Source organism: Chanodichthys erythropterus, chromosome 8, assembly GCF_024489055.1.
Source record: "Chanodichthys erythropterus isolate Z2021 chromosome 8, ASM2448905v1, whole genome shotgun sequence".
Classification (NCBI taxonomy): Eukaryota; Metazoa; Chordata; class Actinopteri; order Cypriniformes; family Xenocyprididae; genus Chanodichthys; species Chanodichthys erythropterus.
The window spans coordinates 21,182,153-21,202,526 of NC_090228.1; the positions used below are offsets into that span (position 1 = coordinate 21,182,153).

Genomic DNA, 20,374 nt, shown 5'->3' on the forward strand with positions numbered 1-20,374 from the left:
CCCAAAAATGTATTTCGATGCTTTAAAAAAATTCTGTTTTAGGCCTATAGAAAAAAACATATTAAACCATGTATAGCATTTAGCCTATTAAATTTTAGGAGGATCTATCAACAGAAATGCAATATGTACATAACTATGTTTTCAGTGGTGTATAAAAACCTTACATAACGAACCGTTATGTTTTTATTACCTTAGAATGAGCCATTTATATCTACTTACACCACGGGTCCCCTTACATGTTAAGTCACCATTTTGCGCCGGCATGTTTCTACAGTAGCCCTAAACGGACAAACTGCTCTACAGATCAGGTTTGATTGACTAGCTACTCTCTGGTGTCTCAGACGACAACATATTTGTCCTGTGTTGGCCACCGTAGCTTCTCTATATTGCAATTTGCAACCTCACTGCTAGATGCCGCTAGAATTTACACACTGCACCTTTAAAGAAGAATAGCACAACAAGCTAAACATTTCACAAAAAGACATTTGTAATGTTTCAAATGATAAAAGAAGAATACCAAGCAAAATCAAGCATTTGGACACATTTTTTTGGAACGTCAGTGGAACAGGTAATTGTGGCCATGAACAGAGCGATTGAGAGTATGATATTGCTTTATAAATCAATTAACAGTTGAATAAACAAGAAGTTTATATTGTGTAACTTACATTTTAGACACTCTTTTGCCAGTTACTCTGTCAGTTTTTGAAAACAGTTCCAAACAAAGCCAAAGCAGATAAGCTGTTGAACAAATTGGTTGAGAAAATGATTCAATGACTCAAAAAGATGGCTGAATACGAAATAGTGTACTTACCATACAGTTCTTGCTATTTCTGCAATTTCTTTATGCCGAAATCCAGTTCAAAGACCAGGGGCCTAGATGAACAAACTCAGGGTTACAGGATTAGTTTTCAAGTTTTCAAAGGCTTTGTTGGTACCATGACACAGATCATCAACTTTCTCTGTCAACTCCGGCTTTGATCCTGAGTGCGTGAACATGAAAGTGTGACATCAGTAGCGAACAGCCAATCACATGCCTTGAAACATAGAGAAACTACGCTTTACTTCTTGCAAGAGAATCAGCAGGACTCTTTTCTCTCTTCTGCTGAAGATTAAGGGGCTGTTTACATGATACCGTTTTCAACAAAAACATTTAACTATTTATGCATTTTGGCCGCATTTACACCACAATGGCATTTGGGGGCCTGAAAACGGTTTTAATGTGCAAGTTTTAAAAAACAATACCGTTATCGTCTCTGTGTAAACTACAAAAATGCAAATTTGTGAAAGTGGTGATGTCATGCACATGCGTATTACATGTTTTGCATGTAGTGTTTCTTTACAAAGTGACATCGCCAACTACTGGCCTGGCAGCAGAATACAGTGTTTTTAGTCATTTTCACAGATCTGTGTGAACGGAGATCATTTGTCAACGTTGTCGTCTGTACGTGAAAAACTCAAAGGAAAAACTTTTCCATTTTTAGTAGCTACATTGTTGTTGTGTAAACATACCCTAAGAGAATATGAATGCATAAATACACACAAATGCATTTACACAGCAAGAAAATATATTGCTAGATCAGTTCAAGTGAAAGATGTGAAGTAATTTTATATAGCTGATTTTATATATATATTATATATATATTATATATTATATATATATATATATATATATATTATATATTATATATATATATATATATATATATATATATATATATATGCTTTATTTACTAATTTCAAACGTATTATATTATCTGTATATATTTATGTTCATTTAAACTTTACATTTTATTAATAATTGTTAAACTACAATTGCTCATGTTTATCGGATCATGGGTATAATATTTATATAATAATATAAAATGATTATAATAAATATCCATCGATAAAGACAATTTTGTATTTAAAAATCTTTTACTATATTGTGACCTTAAATTTGGAGCAAGAGAAACTGGGGGTGATTGGACCAATCAGCTCACAGCTGATTGGTCCAATTTCAGTTTGAGATCTCTTACCTAGAACATAACCTGACCCGGAGCAGGTTAGCCATGGAGTGTTACTATGGAAATGAACACCGCTAAACCCAAGCCACTTTCATGGTGCCTAAAACCCAGGGTTGCCGCAAACTAAACTGAAACATACCTGGCTATCCACCTAAACCGGCTTCATGGTATAGGCCCCGGAACTACTGTAAAATATCAATGGTACCACACACCAAAATATTAACACAGTTATGTACAACAAACTTTCGTATTCTGTAAAACAGGTTGCATCGATTCTGGTTCAGGTCTTTTGTAAGTTCTTCATATAAATCCAGGGCTGTTCAGCTAGGAGTGAGACACATTTCATGATTCAATTCATGAGCTTGCGAGGTTATGATTCGATTTCAATCTCGATTCAATATTGATTAATTTGGTACATGTCAATTTAAAATATTTCTCAACTAATGTTGTATTAAACTATACAGAGAACCCTTTCAGCTGGTTTTTGTTATTATTGGTTAATTAACAACTGATTTGTAGGCTATACAATTACGTTACAGAAGGACATTTTTATAATAATAAAGCTATAATAATAGCTAACTTTTAATGGTATTACAGTAAAAATATAATATGTAATATAGTGCTTTTTTTGCTACTCTCTGGAATACGTTTTCTACAGTTTATGGGCTTTTCTGAGGTAAACATTGTTTACAAGCTGTTTTACCCGTGGTCGAAACACTGATTGAGCGATTGCATGAGACATGATATATTTCAGAAGGTTGTACTGGGTCTTTCAACACAATCTGCTCTGTCAATGTTCATTCATGTTTATTTTGTACTGTAAAGTAAAGCATTCAAGCATTCGTATAGCCTATTAAAACTGAATAAAACGCCAACAAAAAAAATAACTAGCTAGGTTAGCTGATTACCTTAAAAATCTGTAAATATGGCCGTCAGTTCATACTTCTGTTAACACTTTTTCTAATAAGCAGATGCGATGAGACCAACGCTATCTCACGACCAATTCGTACGTATTTTACGAGGTGGCTAATTCGTACGAATTCATCCAGCGTCACTCATAGAATTCATACGGTTTGTCTAAACCCCAGTGATGGGTAGGTTTAGAAGTAGATAATTCGTACGAACTCATACGAATTTGGCATCTTGTAAAATACGTATGATTTAGCAAAAAACGTACAAATTCGTATGAATTAGCCGCCTCGTAAAACACGTATGAATTGCTGTGAGATTATTCGTTCGACATAAAGTCCATGGTTATCTGCAAACAAATCATGCTTCAAAAGATCATTATCCGTTTAGTCCATTCCCGTAAAGTTCACACAGGTGTCGTTATTCGCATATAACCGTCGTTATATGCGAAAAGTACACTTGTTCCTCATCTTTTTTGAAATAAATGCCACTTGCTTTATGCAACACCAGACATTTTGTGCCAAAATACTTTTTGGGGCCACTTTAAGTTGGAACAATTACAATTTTGTTAGGACATGAATGAAATGGGACTTTACCTTTCGAGGATTGAGGGTTTTGTATAAAGCATTTCATATTGGAATAAACAATGCCCATCTCTGGTTATTTGTTTTTTATTCAATGTGTTCTTGAAAAAAACATTTCAATGTGTAACTGACACTTCATTTATCATATTTAACTCATTCCAACCTTTATGGCAATATAAAAACATTTACAGTTCCCAACGATAATTTGAGAGAAAAGCCATATTCAAGCCTAAAGCCAAAACCAACTGACTGAACAATACAGAAATATCACTAAGGTTAAATAATAAAATACATTTAACCTTTTATTTATCATTTTGACAGTGCTTCTGAAAACCTTTTCTGAACGAGTGGTCCACCTATCTTTACACTCCAACCCAAAACGAACGACAAGACAACAAAACAATAAGATGTGAAAAAGCAACTTTTAATTAAATCCATACTAAAATGCAACTGCACCTCCAGTCAAAATCAATCAGAAGAACGATATTAAAAGGCCGATTATGGTACAGAATGTTTTTTTCTCCTGGGTGATTTGATGAATCAGCACATACATGGAACAACCATTAAATGAGGGCGAAGTCAGAGGTTCATTTCAAAACACATCTACTGAACAATCATGAGCTCGGTACAAAGATCATATAGACATACTGTACGATTCTCCACATAAAAAAGTAACATATACACATTTGAAATTTTCATTTTAAAAAATACATTATGATACCGGACACTGAGTTAAGTTAACCAAGTTAAAAGAAGGGCTGGGTGAAAACAAAACAAAAACAAAACAAACAAACGCAGCAAAATAGAGTTGGAAACGAATTAAGGCGAAAACAGATGAGCACGAAGACGGGAGAAAAAGAAATGTGGGTCAGTGCGCTTTGCGTTTCCTTTTTTTTGTCTTCTTGTCTTTCTTTTTGCCAGCGCATTTCACACAGAACCACGACTGGTCCTCCGGAGGGGCGGCTACAAGACCCACACATGGCCTGAAGGAGAGAGAACGAGAGATCGATGAGTTTTCATGATACCGATCTGTGTCATTCAAGCTCATGTGCCAAGTTTGCATTTCTTTTCATATATTTTGATATAAATTCAAAATGGAGACTCAAAAAAAGCATGTCTTTTATATATAAAAACTTCTTGATCATTCTCACCATCAAAATATCTGCTTTCATCATGAAAGAGACACAGTTTGTTTTCTATGCGTGTGTGTATTTTGGATCTTTGAGCGAAACGCATCAAAAAGATGATTCCCAAAAAGCTTTACAGTAATGCCAGGCAATCTAGACTCATTTTGGGTTTTTTTGATTGGGACTTCCTCTGATTTACTTTAAAAGTGTGTGTGGCTCTTGAAATGGCATGAAAGAGAATTAGTGTAAAATATAACAACTCTTTTAATTAACTTTTAATTCATCAAAACATACTACATTTTGTACTTATGTCTAAAAAAAGGACATGTATTGTGCACCACACGAGATGAATAAAGTCATAACTGCATGACTTCACCTAAAGTCAAGATGAAATTAAACAAAGTCAACTTCCTTATAGATTAAATGTAATTCCCATCTACAGTTTTCCTCTAAAAATATGTCACATTACTGGAAAAAAATCTGTGTTTGGTGACTGTGTAATGTGAGAGAAGCTGGAAACGGCTTTTACCAGTGATACCAGTCGTCACACTCGTCACATCCGATCATGGGACTGCCGTCGTCAGGTTTATTACATCCTGGACAAATCCAGATCTGATTACCCCATTCATCCCGAATCTGTGATGAACAAACACAAGAATCAGTCAAACTAATTTGGAAAGTGTTACTTATGGCAATGGTCAAAGGGAAACAAGTGCTATTATATACTATTATATGTGTGTCACATCCTCTATCATTTCGAGTTGGAGGTCACAATAAACCATTTAATCCACTTTTTTTTTTCCCCCTCAGCTTAGCCCAAAAATGTAAACAATTTAGCTAGAAAAATCTAGGGAAGAGCATATTAAAAAATTAAACATGCATTTCATTCTCAATTATGAAATGAAATAATGTCGACAACAATAATAATGATGACAATAATTTGTAATCCAGTGCATAACATTCAAAACGTGTTTCAAAGCCAAGGTCAAATTGATGAAGCAAGTCACATATTTATATAAATACCTCTTGTACCTTAGCTTAATTATAATATGGAAAGTTTCGGCTCTAAATTCTGATTGGAAGAGCCACACAGAGCCTGATAATGATGCCTGAACTGTATATTGGCGTACTATAATTACTGTAAACAGCATAAAACTATGCTATTAAATTATATTATTTTAAGAATTATTTATTGTGTTATTAAGAAATAATATAAATATTAAATATAATGTATAATATACATGTACTTTTTATATTAATAAAATTGATATTAATATTTCTAATAATACTAAAATTAATACAATCCAATAATTAATTTCCAATAGTTTTGTCGTGTGCACATTTGAGACTTACCACGTATGCACTGACGGTCTCTGTGACGACGCTGCATCCCCGTGCTTTGGCCTGGCTGGGTGGCGGCTGAATGGGGGCGACTGGGGGCGGAGGGGGCAGGACAGGAGGAGGGCGGGGTGGAGGTGCTACAGGAGCCGGGGCAGGTGGAGGAGGAGCCGGAGGGGAACGCATCCGAGCTCCTGGACCAGACCTGGCCACTGGGGTCCGTGGTGGAGGAGGGATGGGTTCTGAATCTGGGACCACCTTACTGATCACACTGGTGAAGAAAGAGAGAGGGAGAAAGGGTTATATACAATATCATCTAATTTATTTACATGAACTGACAACTGTTGGATTTAACTATAATTAATAATATATATTTAAAAAAAAAAAAAATTATATATATATATATATATATATATATATATATATATATACACACACACACACACACACACACACACACACACACACACACACACACACACACACACACACATACATTGTATAAATATTAATTAAATAAATATAATTTAAAATCTCTATATATTATTCTCCTGTGATGGTCAAAAAACAATATAATTACCAATTGTAATGTTTTTTTTTTATTTATTTAAATGTGTGTGTGTGTGTACATGTATACACACATATATATATATATATATATATATATATATATATATATATATATATATATATATATATATATATATATATATATATATATATATATATATATATATACACACTAAAGCTCTTACCACCATTTTTGGGATGCTATACTTACGCCTTTCTGAATGCTTATTTTATCTGCATTCAAATTTTAGCTAATATTGGTTGATATGTTTATCAATATATTATAGATCCTTAATTATAATCTGGCAATAGAGAAGAACTTAATGCAGTTTGTATCACATGCACTTTGACTTTTAAATGCTGCCAGACATACTGATTAAACCCTGCTGTTGCCGAGTAACAGGTTGATTGACAGGATCAGAGAGAGTGGACAGCGGCGCTTGCTGTGGTATTGACCCTGAGAAGGGCGTGTCAAACGGTCAGCTCCGATTACACACACAGACACTCATTATTTATGCTTCATCTGACTGACACACACACACACACACCACAACCATGCACAGGACTCCCTCTCGGGGCAAAGATGGTGTGGGGTATGCCCTGTCCAGGATGTGACCTCAAGACCTTTCAAAGGTCAAAGTTGACCCGTGTCCATGTTTTCACGTGCATCAGAGGAGCTTCTGTTGAGATCTCGGAAATATTTACACTGTAACGATCATTATTTTTTGTTATTGCTGATACAAATCAGAACTCTTTTATCTTTTACTTTCATCACTGATATACTATGCATCCCTAAAGTCTTTCAACCTAAAATAAAAGTAAAACAAAAACAACATCTAAAGCTTTGTGTTTATGTAAATGAAATAAATCACAAGGACCGACATAAAAACACATTTTCCTCTTGAAAGGACTGCTGATTGTGTTTTTCTACACACCAGACTACAGGTGCAAGAAAAGAGCACAACATAGGCAACATCAGAGGCACGACACACACTCCCAGGCTGAGAATAAAGGCCATCCTGTACAAACAGACACACACTTAGACGTAAACACTAATGTTTCCTGTCCTGCATGCAGGTGGAACTGAAGAGGTGAGGAAGAAATTCAAAAACACAGACAAAACACTGTGTAGACACTATACTTTCCGAGTCTAAATCACACTGGCCATTAAAGCGACATCAGTCACGTGTAGACGTTCAGGAATCAGTAATCGCCTTACCTGTAGTATGGCGCTGTGTGTGTGTGAGGGGGTTAAGTGGTGTGAACACTAGCGCTATTGATAGGAGTGTGCAGGAGGGGGCCATGATGTGGGGGGTGTGTGTGTGTGTGTGTTTGCCCCCCTCAAAGACCTCATGGGCCGTCTGGGACTGGTCACAAGACCCAAAGCCTGAAACTCACACCTGTACACAGACTCAGAGACTCTGACCACACAGAGAGCTGCCTGATAGTCTTAACTATTCGTGTGTGTGTGTGTGTGTGTGTGTGTGTGTGTGGGGGGGGGGGGGGGTACTTACATCTTGTCTTGTCCAGCGCCCACTCTGAGGGTCAGTCGGGGAATGACAGGAGATGGTGGGACAGCAGGAGAAATATCAGCCTGAACAGAGACAAAAATCATTTGAAATATACTGTATAGCAATTCCCATTTTATTATTTTTCTGGATTCTATATTTATGATTTAATAGAAATGTATTATCAAAAACAGCATCTAATGAAATAAAACTTCGAAAATGTAATCAATTTTCTCAAATGTAATCAATATAGCAATTTATATTAAAAAAAGTTTCTTGATATATTTTTTTATAAATATCAATATTGATTTATTGCTCAGCCCTCTTTGAGCTTTCTTTAATGCCGTCTATCTAATAGGAATTTGCAAATGTTATACAAATTACTGATCTCAGGATAACCAATATGCTAATCAATGTAATAAATCTATTTTGTTTTGCCTGGATATTGAAACAACATTTGCATTAAAGCTGTGAATGAGAACTTTACATGTTTCTTGGTGAAATCAAGTAACAAAACATTATAATGAAAAGCTCTAAAATAATCCCTAATCTATTTTGCGTCAATAATGAGTTTTAAAAGATTTTTTTTTTCTCAAAACAATGGCCTGATGGTTATATATAGCCAGTTTTGTACGTTGTGCAGTAAAATGTAGCTGTCACTTCTCTTTTGAGTGCCTTCTAACAGTTCTTATGGTTGTTTACAGAATAGACAACTCACTACTGAAAAACTCAGGTAATGATAACCAAATTTTCACTGAATCCACAGAGTGTGTAGAGAATCAACTACTTTCGTTTTAGTTTCACATACACAAGTTATGGTATCTCAGTTGACGACAGACGCAAAAATTAGCAGATATTAACATGTCAAACGTTGCTATCATCACACTGTAAACCCTATTGCTCAAAATAATTAATTGGTTTGAGTAGGGCAAACTCAATTAAACAAATTAGGTAAATCAAATTAACTTTTATGAGTATTTAGAACCTTTTTACTTTTGAGTTCACGAAACTGACCATGGTGATGAATGGAGCATGAGCTTAGTTTAAGAAAATGTTTTATATTGCTGTACTTTTTCAGCAATTGCTATCTTATGCTAATGTTATCAAAGCACTGTCACCAATTAACATTTGCTAGTTATAGCTAGCTAAATTTCCACTGCTAAAAATATACGTTGAGATTACATGATAATTTTAATTAAAATGTATGAGTACAAAACTAAAATCTGCCAATTCCGCTTACGTAAACTTTAAATATTGTAACTTAAAAAATTTGAAACTTATTACCTTAAATTTTTTGAGTTTTGCCATCTTATTCGGGTTTACAGTGCACTGTTGTCTAAAATAGCCATCACCAAACAGGTTAAACTGTTGGCATACATGATGTTCACAGCTGCTAGATGGCAGAACAGTACTAAGGTTATCACAGGGTTATGCAGGGTAGTGGGACACCATATTCCTCATACCTACGGAATTAATACTTCAAACTGAGGTTACCCTTGCCAAAACTTGCAGTGTTGACATGATCATGAAAATCTAAAGTCAAAAGCAAGCTATTAAACTACAAATCAGCTACTAATGGGGACAAGACCACCTGGCCTCCCCTCAGATGCTCACACTTAACACAGCAGATAGACAACATAGTGTCCTGCTAATCCAGTTTAGCTAGCACCAGGGTCAGTCCTCCTGAAAGCCCTTTATGTACACACACCTCTGATGCTGGCAGTAGTGTGTCCTGTCCAAGGCCAGGGAGGCGGGGAGGAACGGAGAGAGGGGTACAAACAGACCCCAGTACAGAGATAAAAACAGCAGAATGGGATGATGCACAGAACAGAGCGCATGAGAGATGGAGGAGATGATAGCATAGGGACGGATAACGCGGCGCTGGCTGAGGAGACCGGTGTAGAGTGTGTCTCGGGGGTTTTTCCGAGGCTTAACGAGAGTGAGGTGCTCTTTGTGTGTTTGTGTTGGGGAGAACCCCTGCCGCTGTGGAGCTTTTGTCCGCCCAGATCCCCCATAATGCCGCTGCACTAATTGTTTAACACAGAAACATGTCTTTTCTCTCTTTAATGTTTTTGTTTTTATTGTTGCGCCGCGCATTCATTACAAAACCTTTGTGGATTTGGAGACTCCTCCCTGTGTCTCGCTCTCGCTGTCTGTCTACCACCCCATCCTCTCTCTTTTTCTCTGTTTTTCACTTCCTTTCTTCTATGGAAAGAGGGGAACGTAAGTATCAGCAGAATTGAGAGGATGGCTGGCAGGTTGCATCATTTGGAGAGAATAGGAGCGTGAGAGGCTGTGTTAGCCGCTGCATTAGCATATATGCATGAACAAACCTGGCGAGTGACGCCAAAAAAAAAAACAAAAAAAGCTCTGGAGGTATGCCTGCACGAGCAATTCTCGTTCTCCGATTCGCTTTCAGATCCGATCGTCCCAAATGGGAGGCTTTTATGAAGCATTATAACCATTCTCCGATTCGCTTTCAGATCCGATCGTCCCAAATGGATGGCTTTTATGAAGCATTATAACCATGACTATCACACGTCTCTTCTAGCGATACATGCTTGGGAAAGAATTGCCAACCCTGATTGCTCCTATATACAGGTTACACTATACTGGGGATATACAAGGGCTGCAACTCTAAACTGCCATAAAAGATTTATCAGCAGTTTGTACTTCAGTTGATTAGAGGAGCTCTTGAGTTAACGGTGGACTTGGCACAATGAACTTTAGACTGCCGTGTTAATCTATGGAAAAGTCCTCCGAGAGAATAGGGCAAAACAAACTTGTTTCACCTGGTACCAGTGTTTCCTGCTCTGCTATTCAACAATGGCGCTGCATAATCAACAGTGCCACGGCAAAATAAATTATATTTAACCCGAGTTGTGACTTTGCAGTCTGAATTGAATGTGATGAAATAGAAAGAGAGGGTAGCACAAAATAATACAAAGGCAATAAACAGACTTCTAAAAATGAGTTTTGCTTCAGGACCTAGATTTTACTTTGGGATCAACAGGTGACCCAACACAGTAACTAAAGGGCAGGAATGATTTTATCCATTAGGAACTGACCTCAGCCAGAATGGAGGGAGATGGATGGGCTACAAGGCGGTGAGAAGTAAGTAATTTTAGATTTTTAACAGTCATTATAGTTGTAGTTTTAAAACAACTTAACATTGCAACATCTCCCAATTGGAAGAACAGCACCTGTGTTTTCTAACCACAATAGGGCAATGGGGAACAGCCGTCCAAAACAGAACCAAGTACAGACCTCTCAACCTCCCCAAGGAAGGAGCCAAGGCCATGTGTCTTGACGATAAGGCCCATGTACGTGTGTGTGCGCGTCTGTAAGAGCGAACGTGTGTGCACACTCAGGGTGACCCACAATAGCAGGACGAGATAGTACTATCTGCTTATGTTAATTAGTCTTTAAGTGGTTGAGGAGGTGGCAGCAATGTCTTTCTCCCTAAAAGTGCCCCGTCCTACTTAACCTACTCCTATCACGATTAGGCCCGCTCATTCAAACACGCACCGCACGCGCACCCAACATAAATGGCTGCGGGATCGCGCAAATTGATTAATCAGCTTCTAAATGGATGTAAAGTGCTGTAGCTAGCGTGACCCGGAGACCGGCGTCACTCTTTAAAAGCGCTATGAGCTAAGGAAGCGATAACGAAAAAGTGAAAAAGGAACTCTCGAAATTTTACAACAGTGTAATACCATAAAGCACAATACAATTAAATATGTTACAAAGGTCCTTTTTGTGTCATTTAGTATAGAGTCAGTGTTCAATAGGAGTGGAGTTTAGAGAGATGGTGCTAAATCAAAATGCATAGCTTTCATAGACAATATTTAAACTAAACGGTTTAATTAAAGGGGTAAATGTAAGGCCCGTGGTCAGCTCTTACCTTTACTGTTCATACCAATGATCTTAATCACTGCATTTCAAAAATATGTAATGTAGTTATGGCATTCATGTCATCCCTGGAATGTCAGATCAGGTGCCGGATGCATAAACTGATAAAACTAGTTTTACAAGTTATTCATCAAAGACTTTATTTTAAGTCAGTTACATTAAAACACAGATTGATCTAATTTGATACCAAAAAGTAAGACTGATTGTCCCTTGGCTAACTACTAGTTGGTCATGAGTTCTTTAGACACTGTCTTAACATAATGCCTACGTTTATGCAACTGGGTATAAGCACAAAGCATATCTTGGCCATCATGGAATACCCTTCATTACTGATAGGATTGGGAGCTGAGAACTAGTTCTTATTCACAACAGCTTAACTTTTTTAAAGAACACTGGACATTCATGATATTTGGTTCCTTAAACAGTTGAATTGATTAGAGAATTTTTTGACTTGTTGGTACTTGGATCATGCTGAATTAGACTTCTGGGCCATTTACTACTGTTGTGTTGTGCGTACTTTAACAAAGTGTTTACATTCGAGTGCGACTGTTGTTATCAGAAATAGAATGGGGCATAAGTTTAATGTCGGTGACTTGCCATTAAAAATGGAGCCTTGTAAATTGTAACGGAGACATTTTTGCTGTAAGTTATGTGTACTTTTACTTAAGTATGGTTTCAAGTATGGTTTCCTCTGCTGTGGAAACAGTCTAAAGCTTGAGAGACAAAAAAAAAAAAAAAAAATCAGCTGACTGGTTGTTCATATAACAATAACACTGTACCTCTGAAGCAATTTTACTTTTTGGCTGACATCGCTTTCTCGAACCACATGTTACATAGAGACCATTTTTCATGATCCAGTAAATTACAATGAATGAAAAATTTACAGTGAAAAAAAATATCCTGGTCTGTTTTTATTTTTTAAATTGAATTGTGTTTTTCCTTAAATTGAATACGCTGTTTCAATCAGACAAACATCTGAAGTGGGCTGCAAAAACCATTACATTTTGACTTGAACCATTTGCCACTTGTTTTCAAGTGAGCAAGTACGGACTAAGTAAAGACTAAGGACCCACTACAAGAAAATATGGCATAATCTCTTTTGCTTTTTTCCATCTCTCTCTACATTGTATCACTTGTCTCCTCTTTTGCCCCATCTCTTCTCTCTCTCCACCATCATTCTCTCTCAATTTCTGTAATTCAGTGTTTGATGGCAGTAGTTCGAAGCAGTTCTCAGGAAACAGCGCTGGATGTTGTGGTTAAGGTCCAGAGATAGCAGATTGCATTGTGGTCCCACAGCATTGGCATTGTGGCTGGATTTGTCCGGTTTTATGTAAACGCAATACTCTTTTCACCTGAACTAATACAACCAGTGGCGTAAAGCCCCTTACTGCTACCGACGGCATTTTTCTGCTAATCTCTACGGATTTAAGTCCCTTGCACACATACCTCAGGCCAACGACTGATAACCCCCCCAGCTCCCCACCCCCTCAGCTCTCTCCCTCTCTCTTTTTCCTCCTTCCTCTCACTCTCTTGTCTCTTTTTCTTTTCTCCTGGATGGCAGCAAAGCAGCCTTGCAAAAAATTAAAGTGATGGAAAGATTTAAGCAGGTGGAGAACGAGAGAAATCACTTTCTCAATCCCATCTCCCAGTGGCAGCAGGAGACAGAGAAAAAGATGGAGAGAAAAAGAGTGCGGGGGTCAGGGATTCAGGTAACGAAAGAAAAAGAGACAGAAAGCAGGAAAAATGGAATTCTGCAGCAGTCCAAATCAATTCAAGCTACTCTGATGTGGTGTACATACATTATCACTGTCGTTGGAAAGTGAAAAGCGATTGGAGGATGAGTTTGATAAAGAAGAACTAACACTCTCTTTCCCTCAAGCTCTTTTGCAGACACACATACATATAAACGCTCTAAAAATGGGATATGAATTGGGTAAACAGAGGCTTTGAGGTGTATTATCCCTTGTTTGATTTGCACACAGATTGATAGTCTATTGTGTATGTGTGTGTGTGCACAGGGGCTCCATGCAAGGAGCAGGATTCCAGGGACAAATCGACCGGAAAAGACGGAAATGTAAATGTAGCTCAGCGATCTACCTCTGATCTCAAAGGTACACACACAAGGAGACAAAAACAGAAAGATACACACACACACAGCGAGGCCAGCTAGTAAATCTATCTGTGTGACTCCCTTGTGTCTTGCATTATTGATGCTGCACCTGATAGTCATATTGAATTCATGTGGAAGTTTTATGAATGGCCCATGGCCTTATGTAGTTGGTGTTCAATGATGATTATATCATAGTTGCGTATGAAAAGCTGCAAACGCGACGCAAAGCTACGTTACACGTACCCCTTGTTCTCGTTGAATATCGTGTTTCACTCAGAAATATAAGTTTACAATAGTATAATTTTTAAAAGTAGTAATGTTGTCACATTTTTCATACAATAATCAAACATGTTCTCCTAAAATGGCCACCTCTGTCATATTCAGCATAGTTTGGGAAGGTTTTTACATTACTATCTATACTACTATATCTATATCTACTATATACTACTATATTTACTATATTAATCATTTGGGGGCATTTTCTAGTCTTATGCAATGTAGCTACTGTCGCTTCTTTCATTAATAGACTGTAGTGTAGCTTTTCGTGTAACTGTAAGAGGGCAGCTTGACTGTTGAAAAGTAGCTTTCCCAACACCGCGTGAGAACAGGGACTTGTGCTAGGGCGTCTTACCATTAAACTTTGTTTCTCAAGTTTTGGCTTGTCTTTCTCCTTTTCCTTTGTCTTTTCTTTCTTCTCTTTGTCTTTTTTCTTCTCCTCTTTATCTCGCTCCTTCTCCCTTGCCCGTTCCTTCTCCCGCTCCTTTTCCCGCTCCTTCTCTCTATCTTTCTCCTTCTCTTTTTTCTTCTTCTTCTCTTTCTTGTCCTTCTTCTTGTCTTTGTCTTTGCTCTTGATATCCTTGGTGTGCGGGAACAATTTATCAGGGAGTATTGGTGGCAAAGGGGGCAACATTGATGGGACTCTTAAGCAGGTCTGGGGGCTGAACAGTGGGCTGGTGGCGGCAACGGCAGCGGCGACATCTTTGGTTACTTGAGATATCCTCTTCTCATCCTTCCCTCGCTCCTTGCCCTTGTCTCGTTTCTCTTTCTCCTTCTTGCTTTTCTCTTTATCTTTCTTCTTGTCCTTGTGTTTGTCCTTTTCTTTCTTCCCGCCAATGCCGTCTCTCCGCTCTTCACCTCCAACTCCAAGCGATAGCTCCGGCCAGGTGATCTTTGTCTCCTCCACTTGCCCTCGCTCCTTTTCCCGCTTCTTCTCCTTACTTTTGTCCTTGTTCTTTCCTTTCTCTTTGCCCTTCTCCTTGAGTCGCTCCTTGTCTTTCTTCTTCAACTTGACCCTGATGTCTTTCTTGATTTTTTTCTTCATAAGAATAGCAGTAGTTGGGTCTTTCCGTTCCTGGGGTGGTTTGAGAGGTGGCGGCGGTGTAGGAGGCGAGTCAGGTGGGGACGACAGGTAAGAGGGCTCCGGAGGTGAAAGACTTGGGGCCTGAATTGGCTTTTGACCCTGATTGGCTTTCCGAATGACCTCGTCTATAGAGTCATCCATCGTCCAGCGGTTGGGTGGGTTGAGATGTGGGGGAAGTGGCGGAAGCGGATGTTTTCCGGTGAGAACTTGTGGAGGTTTGACATGGCTAAGTGTAAGTGCAGGTTTGGGTGCAGGTTTTGGAGGGTTTGTCCCCTCACTGTCTGAGTCCGAGTCATAAGCAAATGGGTCTGATGTGCCATCTCCACCCGCACAAGCGCGAGCAATCACAGCAGCAATAGAGTTCTCAATATCCTCGTCTCCTGTATCATGACCTCTGAACTGGCCATCGCGAGAACTATCATCTCCGAGAGGTCCGGCCCAACCACGCCCAGCTGCACTCAAATGGGCAGGACTGGGCCGTGGGCTGCGGGGACTTTTGGGCCTACCGGGTGACCTCTTACCAGCCTTTTGATTGGTCTTGGGTGGGGTCAACGCAAGCGCTCGCCCCAATATTCCAGTGGGAGCAGAGCCACCCCCTCTTTTGGGTGATTTGTTCTTCTGCCGTGCAGGAGAGGGCGAGGGCAGTTTGGGCTTGTGTCCAGGTGTAGGAGGTGCCACAGGAGGTCTGGGTAATTCGGGGGAGAGGGGAGGGGAGGGAGAATGGGGCATGTGTTGGGAGTTGAGGGAACTGAGGGGTTCCCGTGGCTCGTAACACCATTCAGGGCTAACGCCAGGTTTGGTGCTTAGGCGGGGTCTCTTGGCGGCAGGCAATAGACCCTCAGGTCTGGGACTCTGTCCGCCATGACGACTAAGCCAGTTCTCATCATTCTCCTCTTCCTCAACATCCTCTTCCTCACCCAAGGAGACTTGCATGGCCTCAGCAGAAGTGCCCATATCTGCAGGAACCGGTTCCTCCTCTTCCTCATCTGCCAGAAAGAAATATACAAAATATTAATATCACAGGTTTAAAATAAATCAAATGCAACCAGAATTTCCAAAAGGCAAGAAACAAGAGATGAAAAACAGGATCAAGATATGATGTACGCCAGACTGAAAGCTCACATGCACTGCAGTCAACACACCACAAATAACCCACCTTATTTAGTATAGTAAAAAATAATAAATAATATAGATAATAAGAACATAGCAGGGAAAAATAAGACAAAGTCAGAATGTTGAAAATGAGCAATATTAACAGAGAGGGAACATTTCAGGGTGGAATAGAGGGTGGATATCAGAGCAAAAGATCAAAATCATCCACACCTGATTACACAGCAGATCAACAGAGCGAACAAGATACACACACACAAAATCAGACCCACATCCAAGTGTGGAAGCAATCTATGGTTAAATCAAACTTTTTTTAATGTCTCCAAGCACTCCTAATGCACACACACACTCACACTAGGGTGGTGTGATACCAGTTAACCAGTGGTAATCTGGCCACTGCAACTCTCTGCACCACAATGGATGACAGGAAGTGCAGGCAGAGCCCTCTGACACTCTCTATTATAAATAGTGTAATCTATATGGTAATATTGTTGTATTCTATAAGCGCAGAATGGGGATAAGATAACATTGTGACTTTAGGCTTTCTTCCGGCCGGTGGAATGGTAATAGTTATCAAAGGTTATTTGGGAATGACACGCCGGCTGCTCTCTGATTGGCTGTGGCCGGTTATTTATGATACGAATTATGATAAAGATGATGTCTCTTCTGCGTTGGTCGCTCTCCCTCTCCTCGGCCCTTTTGCACAATAAATTGCTATCGTTAATCACTGGAAGGCTTTGTGCCGGCGTGATTACCGTGCCAGCGCCGTAATAAGAATTTTTATTTAAAGGAAGAATATGGATTTGTCATCACCTCCTCAGCGTGAAGTAAAGTGACAGTATTTCACAACGCTGACATTTAATTTGTATGGAAAAAAAAGGAAAAGCAGCATGGGTGATATTTGCATTTTATGGCTCTATCCTCCGTTTCCTTTCTTCTTGGAATAGAAGTACTCTCTCTTTTCTCTCATACAATTGGACATTTCCACGAACAAGGTACAAAATAGGGTCTGAAACTCTTAAAAATGAAGTCATTTTTTTTCTTTGACCAAATGGCCAGTGAAAATAGGTGCTTGACCTTTAGAAAATGTTGGTTGTCCACCTTATGAGGTCAAACTAAATATTATAGTAGCCATTTTATTTTACATTTATTTCATGAGAGTTGAAAAACTAAACAGAGACAATGTTGAAAAGTTTGATTTCAGCTCATCACTCACTTAGGACCAAACTGGTTTGCATCTTTTTTTTCAATGACTTTTCAATAACTAACAAGGTTTAGCTTGACGAATGTTGCTAAAAATAAACTGAAATTAATAATCAAAAACTAAACAATTATAATCATTATATACATAACTGCCATGCTGTAGAAAGTTCCTATCGGTGTCACAACGGTATGTTAAATTTTTCGCAATAGGGTTTTAATCATGTGGTAATGAATAGCAAAGAATCAAATTTTCATTAATTTGACTAATTAGGTGGGATGGATACAGAAATTTGATGCATTTAAAACTACCTGCTTTTCATTGCATGTCAATAATATGTCAAATAATACTTAATCTAATATATCTAACAGTTGTCAGCACACATAGTATTTGTGCTTGTAATGCTTTAAATAAGCAAATGACGCCATTAAACCATTACATACGAAAAGCAGCATGTGTTTGAAACCAGTGCTCATGGGAGGGATTGAAATGAGAGATATCTGAAAAAGTGTGTGATAATTTTCAGACGTCATGCCTCTACTTGTTCGTCCAGCAGAGAAACGGCTCCGTTTTCACTTGCAGCCAGTTTCTCTTTCATCTGATATCAAAAATTACCCCCTCCCCCTTCCCATTTCATTTGGCACTGCCGAAGAAAAGCACGGATTTGTACACTTGCACACATAAACACACGGCGCTTAATTGATTGTGTCACTTACAAATGCGAATAAGACTAAAGACAGGGAGTGATAACGGGAGAAAGCCACTGCGCCAAAAATGGTACATGGGAATGAAAACAAGCTTACACACACATTGTGAAGTAATTAAAATGGATAGATAAGGAAGAGAGTGAATGAAAAGAGAGAGAGCTGTCAATTTACTGAGGCCAATGCCTGATGCAACTAACCAGCTTTCTCATACTGATACACACACATACACACACACACACACAAACACAAATAGTTAGGTATGGTAAGGGGGGGTGAGGGATTGACTCATATCACTTTCATTAAAATCTCCCACACCCCTCCTTCTGTGGTACATTAAAAAGGAAAAGTTGGATTAAGGCCTACTGCAATTAAAGGCAGCTCGTTTATTGGGGGCTCCAATCAATGGAGAGCGCGAGAAGCGGGCTAAACGAGACGAGATAAGATGCGTTTAATGTTCCAATTCCGCACAGCCTCTGTGTGGGACGATTACTAACATCTGAGAGCGTCTTGTGTGCGTGTGCAAAAAAAAATAAAAAATTCAACCTGTAGGTGTGTTTAATAGAGGAATCATCTACACCACAAAGATTCCTAAAACAGCCAGGGATTTTAAGGTATGGTTTCTAGATGATTTTGTTTTGGAACCTTCAGAAAACTTTAACTCAATTTTTCTCAAAATAGACTTTATCGACTTCAAACAGGTGTCGCTTATCCAGTTTTTGTCTGATTCCAACAAATCATACATCATTTTTAACAAAAATAACAACTCATTTTTGAAAATTTGTTCATTGTGACATTTTCCCAGCACGGGGCACACACATAAAATAATAAAAGGCAAAACAGTATTGCTTTATAAGATCAGCCATCATAGCTGTAATCAGCTAAACATTCTATATTGATGCATCACTAATTAGCCTTAAACATGGTGCGTAAAAACAGACATTTAACAAAGGAAAAACCTGCCTGGTGTGAAATAAATAAGAACAGAAGTAAGAGTTTGCCATGACTTTGACCTTGTCTGCAGTATCTATCTTAAACACACACAAATGTACCGCCGGCCTTCTGTCCTGCAGCGTCTCCTTGCTCTCACGACCTTCACGTCCGGCAGGGGAAACTTCTGCACGCTTCCGGCTGTAAGTTATTCAAGAATAAGCTTTGAATAATTGTCCCGCAATATGAGTCTCTCTGATTAATTGCCTGAGATAAGAGCAGCTTCTCTCTCGTTCTGTGGCTCCGGCGCTCACTGCAGGGCCCTGCCTAGTACCCTAATCACAACACACACCGTTTATCTGAGAGTGTGGAGATCCAGCTTTGCTTTGGTTAACATGCAAGAGTAGGTTTAACATAGAATTGAGCAAAATATAAAGGGAAGCACAATAATAGCAAGTATCAAAGTGTACATGAATCTGCTGTAGGAGAGGGCAGTATAACCAAACACACAACATGATTAATTGTATATGCGGGCAGCCATACTATCACCTAAATATTATATATTTTAGCTTTGATATATAAATAATTCCACAAATTAATAAATAAAAATATAGAATTTATTTTCATTCATAGAATTATAAAGAACAAGATTAATATGTAAATTTTTTATTATAATTTATATTATATATTTTTGGATAATTCTGTGAATTTTAAACTTCACAAATGAAGTTTTTTTTTTTTTAACCTGATATACGCAAACTTAAAGATATGATTATTCATAACATTAATATATGAATGAAGTCAGGCTTTAGCACAAAACAATTTTACGATATAACACTTAAAAAAAGAAAAAAAAAAGAAACGGCTGTTCTAAAATAGCTCATATATGCACACGTGACCTCATATCAGTTTAATTCTACAATAATCGGAAGTTGTGTCATTGTTTGGCGACTGCAACTTTTTTTTGTCTAAATGTAGCCACAAAATATATAAGCTATGGTATAAATA

The 20,374-nt window shown here is 38.3% G+C and overlaps 1 protein-coding gene across 1 annotated transcript in view; it reads right to left on the reverse strand.

Moving 5' to 3' along the window:
- Nucleotides 1-3,573: 3,573 nt before the first annotated feature.
- Nucleotides 3,574-20,374, reverse strand: part of taf3 (TAF3 RNA polymerase II, TATA box binding protein (TBP)-associated facto) — a 52,053-nt gene continuing 35,252 nt past the window's right edge. The window contains exons 3-7 of the mRNA XM_067391098.1: nucleotides 14,693-16,407; nucleotides 8,046-8,125; nucleotides 5,977-6,232; nucleotides 5,153-5,259; nucleotides 3,574-4,479 (exon numbers count right to left, since the gene is read on the reverse strand). Coding sequence (XP_067247199.1) covers nucleotides 4,365-4,479; nucleotides 5,153-5,259; nucleotides 5,977-6,232; nucleotides 8,046-8,125; nucleotides 14,693-16,407 — 2,273 coding nt within the window. The 3' untranslated portion in view covers nucleotides 3,574-4,364. The remainder of the gene's footprint in view (nucleotides 4,480-5,152; nucleotides 5,260-5,976; nucleotides 6,233-8,045; nucleotides 8,126-14,692; nucleotides 16,408-20,374) is intronic.